This window comes from Solanum tuberosum, unplaced genomic scaffold (genome assembly GCF_000226075.1).
Source record: "Solanum tuberosum cultivar DM 1-3 516 R44 unplaced genomic scaffold, SolTub_3.0 scf00789, whole genome shotgun sequence".
In the NCBI taxonomy this organism is placed as follows: Eukaryota; Viridiplantae; Streptophyta; class Magnoliopsida; order Solanales; family Solanaceae; genus Solanum; species Solanum tuberosum.
Window position 1 is genome coordinate 98,763 of NW_006239696.1, and position 14,253 is coordinate 113,015.

Sequence of the window (14,253 nt, forward strand, 5' to 3'; positions counted from 1 at the left end):
ATCCTTTTGGTGAGTATTCTATGGTGACCACTTTGTGCGTATTAGGTAAACTTTCACTGTGTAATAGCCTGCTAAGCACACAGGAAATGTAAACCGCATTAGGCAAGTCCTATGAACCATGCTCGACTCAGAAGACATTATTGAGGGGGGATCAATCCCAGATCATCCGTTCATTGAGTTTATGGACAAAATCTTGTAATCAAATATTTGTATATGTTTGTCTAATACATATCACTTTATCATTTTTTCTTTAGAAATTACATTACAAGTGCCAATCAATACGCAACATGCATCATAACTCAAGAAAAAGACCCCCCCCCCCCCCCCCCCCCCCCCCCCCCCCCCCCCCCCCNNNCCCCGCCGCCAAATGTCCTCTTCCTAGGAGCAAAGCATAGGCTTGCAAATGGTTCCAGTAATAATTTGTGTGATCAAAATTGATTTCGAAAGCGTTTATAAAAAAAAAAAAAAACTTTTGGGTTCTGAAAAAAAAATCTTTTGGATTCTTTTCACTTGCTTTTGACGGGTTGAGAAACATTCATAAAAAGGCATAATATGGTTCTTATTGAAGTAAAAATAGTCAAAATGTTAGAATCATGATGTTGATTTTTCCTCCTAATAAATGGCTAATGCCTACATATTCAAAAGAACAAAGTTATTCACATTTCACACCCAATAATGCTTAATTGCGTATCCTAAATAACTAAAAATTCGTCTTTTACATATGGTAAAATTTTCATCAATTTTGCGATGCATATTGATAAATGGTTAGTGATAGTTCAAACAGAAAACTTAAATACGATAATTCAAATAGGAAACTCTCAAAAAAGATATAACAAGTGTGCTTTTGATCATTTTTTTTTATAAAAAAATTATAATATTTCCTTTAGTTATCCACGTAGAGTGTCATTTGATACCATTTTTAAACAAAAAAAAGGAGAGTGTAGACCAGGCACTATCAAATACTAGTCGAGATATATTTTGATAAATAGCTGATAATGATTCAGATAAAATTTGAAACACTTAATTGCTCAAATAAAAAACTCACAAAAAATGATACTTTCAAATGTATTTTTGATTATTATCCCTTATATTTATTAAAAAAAGGGAAAAGGATCAAAAATACCCCTCAACTTTGTTTTATTAGTTGACTTTACCCTCGTTGTTAAAATGAAGTTAATTTTACCCCTCCCGTTACTAATTTCACCAAATTTACCCCTCAATTGGATGGAAAACCCAAATCAACTAAAATTATCCAATTTCAAGTAAATGACCCGATTTTCTCTTTTAATCCGAACCCGACCCATTTATATCAAATTAGAACCCTAAACCCATCTCTCTAATCTTCTCCATCTCCTTCTTCCATTGAAACACATATTACTAAAGTTGACAGCAAATGTTCTGTAGTTAAACTCATGCATATTTGTCCATCCTCTTAAAATTGCACCAATATTTCGTAATTTTGACACAGAAACCCCATCTGCCTCCACCTGGCAAATCTCATGAAACCATTTAGAACCATCTGCACTTTTTAATAGGGAAAAATGTTCAGCTAAAAATGACAGATATTTAAGGAGGAAATATGAAGTTAAACAAATACCCGAATGAAAATAGCAATCACTGTCATCCTTGACTGCAATGAAAATCCCATCCAAGATTGACAGTGGGTTTACTCCATGACCACATTCAATAAAGGAAGTATATGGAGAAGATTAGAGAGATTTAGCACACTAGTGTGGTCGGAGCTTGGAGCTCGTTCAATCATCGAATTTTGCTTTCCTGCGGGCAGATCTAAAACTATGTTATTGCTTGCTTGTTGAGCCTAGCCGGATATGAAGTTGTGGCTGTTGCTTTCGAGCCTTGATTCTCGCCTGATTGTGTTGTTGGTTTGATCTGTTAGCGGTGCTTCAGTTGTTTTTCGATGGGGTTTTGGTCGGGGTTTTGTTGGTTGGTTGTTTGGAGGTCGGAGAACTGGTGGTCTGGTGGTCATTTGCTAGTTGTTTTAGCTTGGGTGATGGAGGTCTGGGTTCTGGTGGGCTGAAGTGTGGTTTTACCACTGAATTTTGGCGTGGAGAGGGTGGTGTTTGAGAGCTGTTTTAGGTCGATTTCGCGGCTGTTTGAATGATTCCGGCGGTGGGTGGTTTGCTTAATGTTGTTCCAGCTTGAAACTGGCCGGAAATGGAGAAGAAAGGTCTTGTTGTCGTCACTGGAAAGTAGAGGAAAATGGGTTTGTTGTTAATTTTTTCTGCCTGATGTCGTTTCTGGTTTTTGGGGGTTTTGAGTGGTGTTTTCAGGTGGTCGTTTGGAGGTTGTTTTGGAGGTGTTTCGCCGGAAAACGGAGAAAATGAATGGGGATTGCTGGAGCTTGATTTGGGGTTTTAATTTGGTATAAATGGGTCAGGTACAGATTAAAAAAGAGAAAAAAATTGGGTTATTTAATTGAAATTGGGTAATTTTAGTTGATTTTGGGGTTTTTCATCCAATTGAGGGGTAAATTTGGTGAAATTAGTAACGGGAGGGGTACAATTAACTTCATTTTAACGGCGAGGGTAAAGTCAACTAATAAAACAAAGTTGAGGGGTATTTTTGACCCTTTTCCCTTAAAAAAAAGGTGATAGTTGACTTCCCTTATTGCTATGTGGAGTATTTACGAAGGGTATAGTCCACAAAATTAAATGGAAGACTTTGTAATAACAACACGAAGGTTAAATATCAGAGAAGACAAAGATAATTAAGATTCATGTATTCTTAATTGAAAGTTTCTAATTCGAATTTTAGAAATGGAAACATATGATATAATGATAGCGAATACTTCTCTTTTTAATAGCTCTACACAAGACAAATCTGAAAGTTCAAAGTATACTAATTATCTAATTTTGAGATTAATATCTAGACAATCTCTCTTGTAGGTAAATTACTAATTTATCCATATTATAATAACTTTAATCATATGATGTCTGAAGTTTTATATGACTGAATTCAATCAATTTTGCTTGAAATTCAACCATGCATGCATAGACGAGTACAACCATTCTTGCCTATTTTTCTATTGGTTTGACTAGCGTGCCTTCTTAAATAACGGCGGCTAAATAACATATTTCGTAAGAAAATATAAAAAAAATCTCAAACAATCCCAAATTTGACTATAGTCTAAATGAACTATGATTGTCATCTAAGTCAAAAAAAACAATGAAAACCCCCAAAGGGAATAGCACACCAAAAATGACCTCTTATACAATTCTTTTAATTTATTTATAAAAAAAAGAATCTTTATTCTCTTTACCATGAATGGACCCCCTCAAATATAATCCAAAATTATTAAAATAAATAAAGGAAAATGGGAATCCTATATTTTGTTTTTGTTTTATTTTATGTTCTTCTGCATATTATAACAATTGCTTTTTCTTTTTTTTCTTGAAGTTTCTCTAGACTCTATAGTTCCAATCAAATCATTACATTTATTAGCTTGCTTATTTAAATTTCTTATAATAATTTATATGCTGTTAATTGTTTTTTTCAACATTAAATTAACCACAATATTTAAAAGGAAATTATAACTTTATATTTATTGATTTCTTAATGACAAAAAAAGTGCTAAAACATCAATTAACACGAGAGGAAGGAATTATTAGTATAACATGAGATCATCGTTGAAATTTATAAACTTTAAATTCTGAATTTGTCTTTATATATATTATCTTTTTTTTATATTACTTGACTTCTATATAAATATATATTTCATTTTATTTGTCCAATTTAGAATGTGAAGAATTATTATAATTTTATTTTTCTCTTTCTACTTTTATTAATATTAAATAATTATATAAAATAATAATAATCAAATTTAAAAATATATTAAAAAAAATTGAACTTTTAAAAGTTTATCATTTTGACTATTCCTTAAATACGATTCCTAAAAGAGGTTATTTCTGCAAAGTGAAAGCCTTTTTAACTTCTTGGGCGACATTTGATCAGCTAAAGAAGAGCAGACTTCTATTGGGCCCAAAGTTATCTTATTTCATGGGTCGATGAAGATGAATTCGTGATTGAATTTAATTAAGCTTCTCGTGGATTTTCATAACCCTAGCGTCTGAGTTAAAATATATATCATGAGAGATACGAAAATAGATCGAGGAATCTATTTTTATACCCAAGAAAAAACATTTCTAAAACAATGGTGTAGAAAGGAATTCTTCCTTAAATTAAGCTTAAAACCCATGGGTATATTGAAAGCCCAAATTTGTTATGTTTTGTAAAAAATATTTATGATTAGTAAATACTTCCTCCGTTCACTTTCATCAGTTATATATGCATGCCTCTTAAGAAATAACTATTAATATTTGTATTAATTAATGTACTGTCTTAGATCTTTGGAAAATGATTTGAGGAACAAATAATTAATATTGAGGATAAAATAGAAGAAAGATAATGATTTTTATTTTTGAAATAGTGAACAATAAAAATGAACAAAGTAAGTAAAAGTATCTATATATTTAGTAATATGAGGTCTTATTTATGTATGGTTAGTGATTTTTCCATCTTTTCATCAATCTTATTTTTATCCTCTACTTATAATCTAGGAGGGTTTGTGAAAATATCCTTGGGTTTCATAAATTTTTTTTGCACAAGAGTACCCAACATTACCACCTTCTTTTTGCAAGTAGGAGTTGTGTTTTTTTTTAAAAAAATTATTCGGTGTCTGGTACTCGTATTGAAGTCTGACTGTTCCGTATTCACATTGGGTAGAGCTTCAGTCGAGGGTAGCACTCCTTACCAAGGATTTATTTATACATAGGGCTCAAATTCAAAACCTCTAGTTAAGGGGAGGAACTACCCTATCCACTGCACCACATCCGTCGGTGGTAAGTACGCATAAGTTGTTGTTCATACCATGTAAGCTTCTCTTTGTTCAAAACGAGTTTTTTTGTTCTTTTAAAAATGTGTTTGAATAACTTGCAAGTGAAAACTCAATACTTGCTTTTAGATCATCACAAATTAAGTGGCTATTAAGTTTCTGTAGAAGAAAGTATAAGTTGAGTTCTTGAGTAAACTTTTAAATTGGTTCAACAAGCTTTTAAGCATTTTTTTTTCTTTTTGAGTTAGGTATGCACTTAGTAAAAATACCAACCGCGTCTATAAGTTAAAATTATTCGAAAAATATAAGTTGGTCTTGTTCAATTTAGGATTTTTTTAATTTATAAGAAATCTTCTTTTGACCAATTAACACTTTTAATATTTATTGTTGATATTCTTGTTAAGAACAAATTTTAACTCCTTATTTTCATTTTTTCAATTTGCATTTTCATTTAATCAACATATTTTGTGTTGGTTCTCAGCCTACTATAATCTTATGATCATGTGGAATTGGTAATACGAGCAAGTTTATATAAATATAATTATGAGATCAAATATGTTATATGAGAGTGAACATTATTATGCTTCCATCATATATGACTAGACAAAATTAAAAGTGATTATATTCTCTAACTATGTAGTTCAAATGATTCGTTATCTAACATTTTTCGTATCTTGTTCATGTTCAATTAGTATTGATGAAAAACTTATCCTATTTAAATGTCGAATACATTTCAATCCACCTTGATTTTCAGCAGTGATAGAGCTAGAGTGTCGGCTGCGAAATTGATCAAATTTTAGTAATTTAGGTCAATCCAGTGTTTTTTTATATTAAAATTCATCAACTTGAAAAAAAATCAAGATTCACACCTTTTGAATCCTGACCCCACCTCCAATTTTCAAAGTTTTTCTCAAATAATAATCCAATGTCATATTGCTACTACCAAATCCTATTAGTGCAAGATAAATGCTGCCTTTGTACCAATAATTATATCTACAGATTTTGACCCTAAGTTAGAGTTGATTATTTCTCAAACCTAAAATGAAAAAAGAAATAGTAAAAAAGATTTATAACATTTTTTAACTTAGAAATAGTAAAAGGTCAAATAAGAATCAAGATGCCAAAATCCTTTCTTTTTCAGGTTAGTACTACAAAATCTTAAAAATAGATTTTTTTTTTATGACAAGTCAATTGTTGTATTTTAATTTTTTAAAAGACATGATTCTACTGTTCTATTGATGTAGCTTTTAATTTCATGATAATAACTTTTAATATATATATATATATTACTTTTTTAAACTCCAAATTTTGTTACTTCAAATTTCAGGATAGTGTCATTAAGTTCAATTGATGTAACTTTTAATTTCATGATAATATCATAAAGTTCGATTCATATACAAAAAATTTCAAACTCCTGAACAATAGCCTATACAGGTAAAGTCATAGAGATACCGTTTCTAATATATCTCTGACTCAAGAAAATATGGTCAAACAAACTTTAAACATCCAATCCATCAAATACAATACTCAAACTACCTTGATTTTTACTTACTTTTTAGAGAAAAATGTCTGAAATATATTCGAACTTTGACCAAAATTGCTATAACGATACCGAACTTTGGAAAAGACCTTTTACCCCATGCACTATTTAAAATTGTATTTTAAAGGTATATATGTGCCCACATGGACATCATAATTATTGCATCAGTATAAATAGTAATGTGTCCACGTGGGCACATATATACCTTTAAAATACACTATTAAATAGTGTAGAGGGGTAAAAGGTCCTTCATTAAATTTGGTATCGTAACAATAATTTCGACCAAAGTTGAAATATTTTTCAGACCCTTTCCCTACTTTTTAACATTTACATTTAACTTTTTTAATTACATGATTATTGTTTAGAACCCAGATATCTTGAACATAATATATAACACCACATGAAAATTGATTCTACTGAAACTCTCGAGTGTCATAGTAAAATAATTTTATAAAGAATGATTATTATAAAGATGTCGGCTCCAATGTTTTTTTTTAAATCATAGAAAAATCAATCTGTGTATTAATAATAATTAAAAAAAACTTTAACCTAGAAATGGTATGGTCAAATTCAAAAAACTTTTTCTTTTCTTTTCCAATTATTAGTAATACAAAATCTTACAAGAGATTTCTTTAGTATTATCACTTTCGAAGAGTCAATTATTGCATGTGAAGAAGTCAATGTGTACTGCCCCTTGCATTAATTTATTTGGTATTCGATTATGATCTTTCCTATATCGATATCAATGGGGGTGGAATGGTTTGATTTCTTTTTAAAAAATTATTTATCAGCTATAGTAAATTTGAGTTTAAAAATGGAAAAAATCATGTTGCCCCCTTCAAAATGGACCCAATAATATTTAAATTTTAATGTACTCAAATTTCAATACAAATATTGAACACTGAAATGAGAAACAAAATAAAATTAAAAAATATTTACTATGTATTCATTTCACTTTGAGTTTTTAGTTTTATGCACTTGCCTTTTAGATTATTACCAATTCATTTTCAGTGTAGATATTTTTATTGTTTCCTAGGGGACACTTGTTTTATTAGTGTAGATATTTACCTATGATTTACCTTTGAAGTAAATTAATGATTTTTATATCGTTAGTACATAAGATTTGAACTCAAGTTTTATAACATATTAGTAATAGAAATGAGCATTCAAAAATAAATGTGTTTTAAAAGTTGATTAATGATGTTCAAGTGAAAATAATGGGAGATTAATTTTTAAATTCTAGTAAAAACATAGTAGTAAATTACATGATCTGAGCTTAATTTAGATTGTAATTTCTTTTATTCGAAAATCAAAAGTATAAACTAAAATTTTCATATTCAATTTGAATGGTTCGAACATCTTAATTAATTGAGATGCATGCAAATTACAAACTTACCCAACATACCATATTTATCAAAATAATAATTCAAAATATCTTCTACACAACTACAATGATAATTATACGTCAATTATTTAATCACATACTTATTATTTCTCATACGCACAAACTCTACATATTTATGTCCCACCAAAATTGAAATAAACAACAAAATAACTCACCTACTATTTTTCTTTTTACCTACGCTAAATCTTGAACGTGTTCAAATTACATTATTAATTATAGTATAGTAAAAGTCTTTACAACAATTCAACAAATAGATATGAGACGGCTACGCATGCATTCAACACGTCATTTTCATTTTCCTTATCCGCGTTAAGTTTTTATTCACACACACCAAACACCTCAACAACATAGTTTATTTTAATAATAACCGCGCAACGCACCGATAATATATATATAGAAGGAGTGCCTTATGAAATTTGAGAATTATTTACGAGAAAATAAAAAGAGACTTACAGAAATGGCGTACTATAATGAAGAAGAAGCATGGAAATGTCCAAAACACCCTTCGAAGAAACGGCGAACTACTACCGGAGTTTGTTCAATTTGTCTCCGGGATCGACTTTCCGAACTTTGCCCTATCTGTGCTAAAGTGCGCCCTTGCTCTTTTAACTGCGCCGCATCTACGACGTCGTTGTCTTCATCCTCCGGCAAAATCAACGGCGAGGAACCGGCGGCGTTCTGTAGATCAAAATCTGTAGGAATTCCGTTTTTGAAATCACGAAATGTTAATTCTAGCAGCCGGAGGAACCAAGCGGAGTGTGAGAACTGTAGCAAAATCGGAGACGGCGGCCAGATGGAGTTATGTAGATCGAAATCCGTCGGGATTCCGTTTCTAAAATCGCGAAATATTGATTCCGGTGACCGAAGAAAGACGACGGAGAATGAGAAGAGTAACAAAACCGGCGAAGAAGACGGCAGCAGCGAGACGGCGTTATGTAGATCAAAATCTGTCGGCATTCCGTTTCTAAAATCGCGAAATGTTGATTCCGGTGATCGGAGAAGGAAGACGGAGAGTGAGAAAAGTAACAAAACGGCATCGTTCTGGTGGATGTTTAAGTTAAGGAAGAGAGGTAAAGAGAACGAATCGGAATCGAAAGCATACTACTGCAATGATACGAGGATTAAGGACTTCGCGATAACGACGGTGATGAGATCGAGATCGGTGAATGTGGCGGTGACGTCAGTATCCGGCGGAAATGATGTAAATTGCTCGCCGGAGAAGTTGAAGGGATGGTATTTGGTAAGTCCGATGAAGGTTTTCCGGCAATCGTCTAGAGCTCCGAAATTGGTTAGTTAAAAGAACCGTGGCTAATTGTATAGAGGTAAAAATATTTATACGAAAAAATAATTCGATATTTATGTTAATGATTCACAAGCTAATTCAAACATCAAATCGTGATTATCAAAAAAGGAAATTGTATGACAATTGAGTTCATACATTTAAATTTTAGTGAAGGTAAAAATATATATGTTTAGTAATCAGAGTTATTCAATATTTTATACTAATGAAAGATAGTATAATTATTATCTTCTATTATTAGTCAAAATTCGCAAGCTAGTTTAAACATTACTATTATTATAAAAGAAAAAAAGAAAAATAATTGCATGGACATTGAGTTTACACATCCAAATTCTAATGAATGTAAAAATATGTTTACTATTCAAGCTTTGATAGTATGGTTATTTGATATTTATGTTAGTCGGAGATAACAATTATTGTCTCTTACTATAAGATGAAATATACAAATCAACTCAGATATCATAACTATCAAAAAAAGAAATTATACGAGTGTTGAGTTGATGCATTCAAATTCTAGTGAAGGTAAAATATACTTATATTATTCAAGCTCTGATATATGCAGTAATTCAACATTTATATTATGTAAAGAGAACAATTATTTATCTTTTACTATTTGTAAAAATTCACAAATTAATCCATACAGACTTTGTGATTGTGACCATTTTTTTGGAGTTTGCTAATATTAATTACTAATTTGTAGATAAATATCAAAATGTGAACAATATTTAATTGATAACAACTTGAGAGAAATCAAAGCACATAAAATTCAGCCATAGCACATGCTAGGTGTTGTCTTTTTTAGTGTAGAAAAATAATCGTTATTAATATTGTGATCATGACACAATTATATATAGAAAATGGTGAGATGGATGGAACTCGACCGACTTTAATTAGAGTTTATCGATTAGAGCCAAACTTCGATTGTGACTATTTATTATAACTTTTTACCATTTTATTTTGATCGCGGCGTACAAAGAAGCAACCTCTTGACGATCTCACATTTTCCATGAGTTGGTTGAGCCTTCATTTTTTGGATTGTCTTCTATCTTATGTTGTACCTGTAATTTTTAAGTTTTCATTGGGTTTACCTTATTCACGGGTCGATTCCATGGCAACAAAAAAAGATTTTGTGTTAGATTTCTGAAAATTGAGAAATATTGAATATGGAGTGTTTTCCCCTTTAAGGCTTTAACTAACCCTACCCCTACGAATGGAGTCTAGACTATTCAAATCAATAAATTCGATTAATAGATGGTTAGACAAATTTGATTACCTTACAAAGATAGAGAGGTTGTTTCCGATAGAGAACTTTTGACTCGGGTAAAACGTATCCAAATCAGTTTCGAGCATTACCTAGTTTCCTTATCGTAATAATAATAATAATAATAATTATTATTATTATTATTATTACGATAAGGAAACTAGGTAATGCTCGAAACTGATTTGGATACGTTTTACCCGAGTCAAAAGTTCTCTATCGGAAACAACCTCTCTATCTTTGTAAGGTAATCAAATTTGTCTAACCATCTATTAATCGAATTTATTGATTTGAATAGTCTAGACTCCATTCGTAGGGGTAGGGTTAGTTAAAGCCTTAAAGGGGAAAACACTCCATATTCAATATTTCTCAATTTTCAGAAATCTAACACAAAATCTTTTTTTGTTGCCATGGAATCGACCCGTGAATAAGGTAAACCCAATGAAAACTTAAAAATTACAGGTACAACATAAGATAGAAGACAATCCAAAAAATGAAGGCTCAACCAACTCATGGAAAATGTGAGATCGTCAAGAGGTTGCTTCTTTGTACGCCGCGATCAAAATAAAATGGTAAAAAGTTATAATAAATAGTCACAATCGAAGTTTGGCTCTAATCGATAAACTCTAATTAAAGTCGGTCGAGTTCCATCCATCTCACCATTTTCTATATATCCTACTCTCGTATATACAATCTTATTCTTCAATTTTAGTATTACTTGTTGCGTCTTTGGCTTCAATTATCATATTATTTATCGTCATGGTTCTATTCTCCATTACAGTACGACTTCGATCTTCATTACTGTATTTGCTTTACATACTTTAATTTACTCTTGATATCTTTTGCACAATCTACCAGAAATAGTTCGTATCTTGCTCAATATAGATATAAAGCTACATACACACCATCCTCTCCTATCCATACCATCGGCACGTTATATCATTGTCACATTACACTAAATATGTTATTTACAGTAAAGTACAACAACTAGAAAATGTAGTATTACATAATTTAGCAAGTTGCAACGTTAATGCATTGATACATAATAAACTAAACAAGATATCCAAAAACTACTTAGGCCAGTTCAAGAGTAGTACATTGTGGATGTTTCTCGATACGAAAGGAAAATGTTTTTCATGAATTTTTTTGTTTCAAAAATTCCCTACTTTCATTAGGGAAGTCACCAGATTCCTCATTTTTAAGGAGTGTGTTTTCCTAGAGAAAATATTTTTCAAAATATTTGACCAACCGAACATGAAAAATTATAAAACATTTTTCTTTTCATACCGAACACACATTGAGACCTAACTGGACATGAGTAGCATTCTAATTAGAGGTTCAATAGAATACAATAACTACTCAAAACTCTTTCATTCACAAGTCCAAGGGAAAGATATTCAAACACCAAACAAAAACCATTTTTTATAAATAATTCATCCAAAATCCAATAAGATATCATTTCTATCTTTGAATCCATTAACTCAAAATTTTGAATTCGCCTATGGGAACCCAAAGCATTATATTAAAAAGACTATTCTATGAGTTCAAATTACTCATTTTGTTATTGCTGCTACTAGCCATTACATAAGGTAAACCTGCAGAGCCAAGGCTTGATCGACAACTACTAGCTAGCTGAACTTCAATCGTCTCTACTCGGAGAATCTTCCAGCTTCCTCTTCTTTTCATTCACAAAACTTACATGTGAGCCGCCATGCAATGCATCCATGAATTCTTCATCCCTTGAACACACGTGCTTTATTTTCACGTCCTGCAATTGATCTTTGGAATATTCCTGATCTGCTAATGTTAAAAAAGAAATAGTTAGTAGTTGTTTGAACAAAATTTGATTGAAGTTGAAAAAAAAATATGTATTCGGATGTTGTGTTTGAAGTTTGAACATATGTTTAACTTGAATAAAAAAAGAAATTGAATTTGTGCTAGTGAACCTTAATCTACTTGGTTGAGATATTAATGTTATTTTCGATAGACCCTCAATTTAAAATAAAGGAAATGCAGAAATAGAAGTAGAAGATGAGTTTACCAGGGAAATCATCTTGCTCAATCTTGTTGAGTTCATGCTTCATATTTGTCTCATCTGCAACATTATTGAATTCACCAACATCGAAAGCATGATTATTTGGAATGCACGGAGAAGTTGTGGGGATAATCAGATTTACGAAGGCCCTATGGATTTGGATATAATCTGAAAACCATGGAGTGCCTCTCCTTGCATAAAACACAATATAGGCCTCTTGTGCTAAAACAAAATCTTCTTCAACAAAAACAACCTAGGACAAAATCAAACAAAATATCAAGTTAGTTGTCGTAAACTCAAAATGTTTCTAACAAATTAAGGAAATTCTACTATTTTCCAATATACCTGCTCGTCATTAAATTTGTACCATTCATTTGGAGCACAACGAATGAAGCTGTAATAATGTCCTGAAGATATTGAAGGTCCGGAATGCACTATAATTGCGTAGAGATCATATTTCATTTCTTCCTATTGAGAAAAGAAAAAAAATTGAAACAACATCATGTAACTGCTAACAAAAGATAAAATTCACGTAAAGTCCAAATAAAGATACTCACATTATTGATTTTGTTGGTATAAAGAAGCATGTCCAATTCCAACGGAAATGAAACATGCTTGTCTACCTTCTGAACAACTATTATGTTATTTTTGAATCTCTTCAAATGTAGGGCAACAACAGAAGGGGCACGATCAACGATGAGCTGCTTCTCAAATGGCCCTTGTGTCTTGCACTTTTCACAATAAAACTCAATTTTTTCGATTTTAGTGAAAGACTCTAGTGCTGCTGGTACATTGTCAATGTCTTCAATCTCTAAGCTTATGTCGATTAAAGGCTCGTGTGTGACAGAGAAATGATCACAATTGCAACAACGGAGCTTCAAATCGAGAAAAATAGATTAACAATATAAATTTTATATATACAAGCTAGACATACAAAGTGTACACAGATCGTACCCTTACCTTGGGAGGTAGAGAGGATGCTTTTGATAGCCCTCGACTCAAGTAAAAGAATTACATATCAATTTGAAAAATGAAAAAAATCGAGTTAAAAAAACATGTAAATGATTACCTTGCTCACAAAACGACCACCAAAGGCCTCCTTCACAATGTTGTCTTGTGGTTCTAGATTGTAACAACAATATTCGAGTTTATTGAGAAAGCACTGTAAGAATTCATGTGCATCTTCTTGTTGATACCAATCGAAATCGGGTGAAAAATCTGATATTTTGACAAAGTTAAGGAATACAAAGAAATGTAAGGTACATAGTTGGCACAGAGGCACAAAGCTCAAGTTGACGATCAAACTATAATCAATACTATACTATAACTGTCACGACCCGGGAGCACCCCCTAGTCGTAACCGGCGTACTCGACCTCGAAGAGGTCTAATACAAGCCTCTTAGCATTCATTCATCGTATAGACACTAAAAACCATAAGGAATTAAAAACTTTCTTTACAAAGAAGACATTTCATAATAAAAAAAACTATAGCAAGCGGAAGACTTTCTAGACTTTATACATGATGTCTCAAACCATCTAATACTTTAGAGTACAAAATTCGGGACCAATCCTATACACAACTTAAACAATACTTAAAAAGACATAAAAGAACATATGGGGTATTGTCCTCGAATCTATGAGGACTCACCAAGTCTTCATCTCCAACACTTAGAAACCTATCAAGTAGCCATGACATGTCACCATCTCCAAATCCCTACACTTTAGTTAAAAAGGGAAAGAAAGGGGTTAGCACAATTAAGTACTAAGTATGGAAGCCATGCAAAAACATGCTAAAAGGGACGTTTATTGGAGAAACATGCTTTTATGCCATTTGGTAAAACTTCATGAAAAAAAATACAAGTA

At 31.6% G+C, this 14,253-nt stretch overlaps 1 protein-coding gene across 1 annotated transcript in view; it reads right to left on the bottom strand.

Annotated features, from left to right (window-relative positions):
* Nucleotides 1-11,994: 11,994 nt before the first annotated feature.
* LOC107059040 (ubiquitin carboxyl-terminal hydrolase 20-like) overlaps nt 11,995-14,253 on the bottom strand; it is a 6,499-nt gene continuing 4,240 nt past the window's right edge. Inside the window, exons 4-8 of the mRNA XM_015305422.1 lie at nt 13,460-13,608; nt 12,948-13,265; nt 12,736-12,858; nt 12,397-12,643; nt 11,995-12,152 (exon numbers count right to left, since the gene is read on the bottom strand). Coding sequence (XP_015160908.1) covers nt 11,995-12,152; nt 12,397-12,643; nt 12,736-12,858; nt 12,948-13,265; nt 13,460-13,608 — 995 coding nt within the window. The remainder of the gene's footprint in view (nt 12,153-12,396; nt 12,644-12,735; nt 12,859-12,947; nt 13,266-13,459; nt 13,609-14,253) is intronic.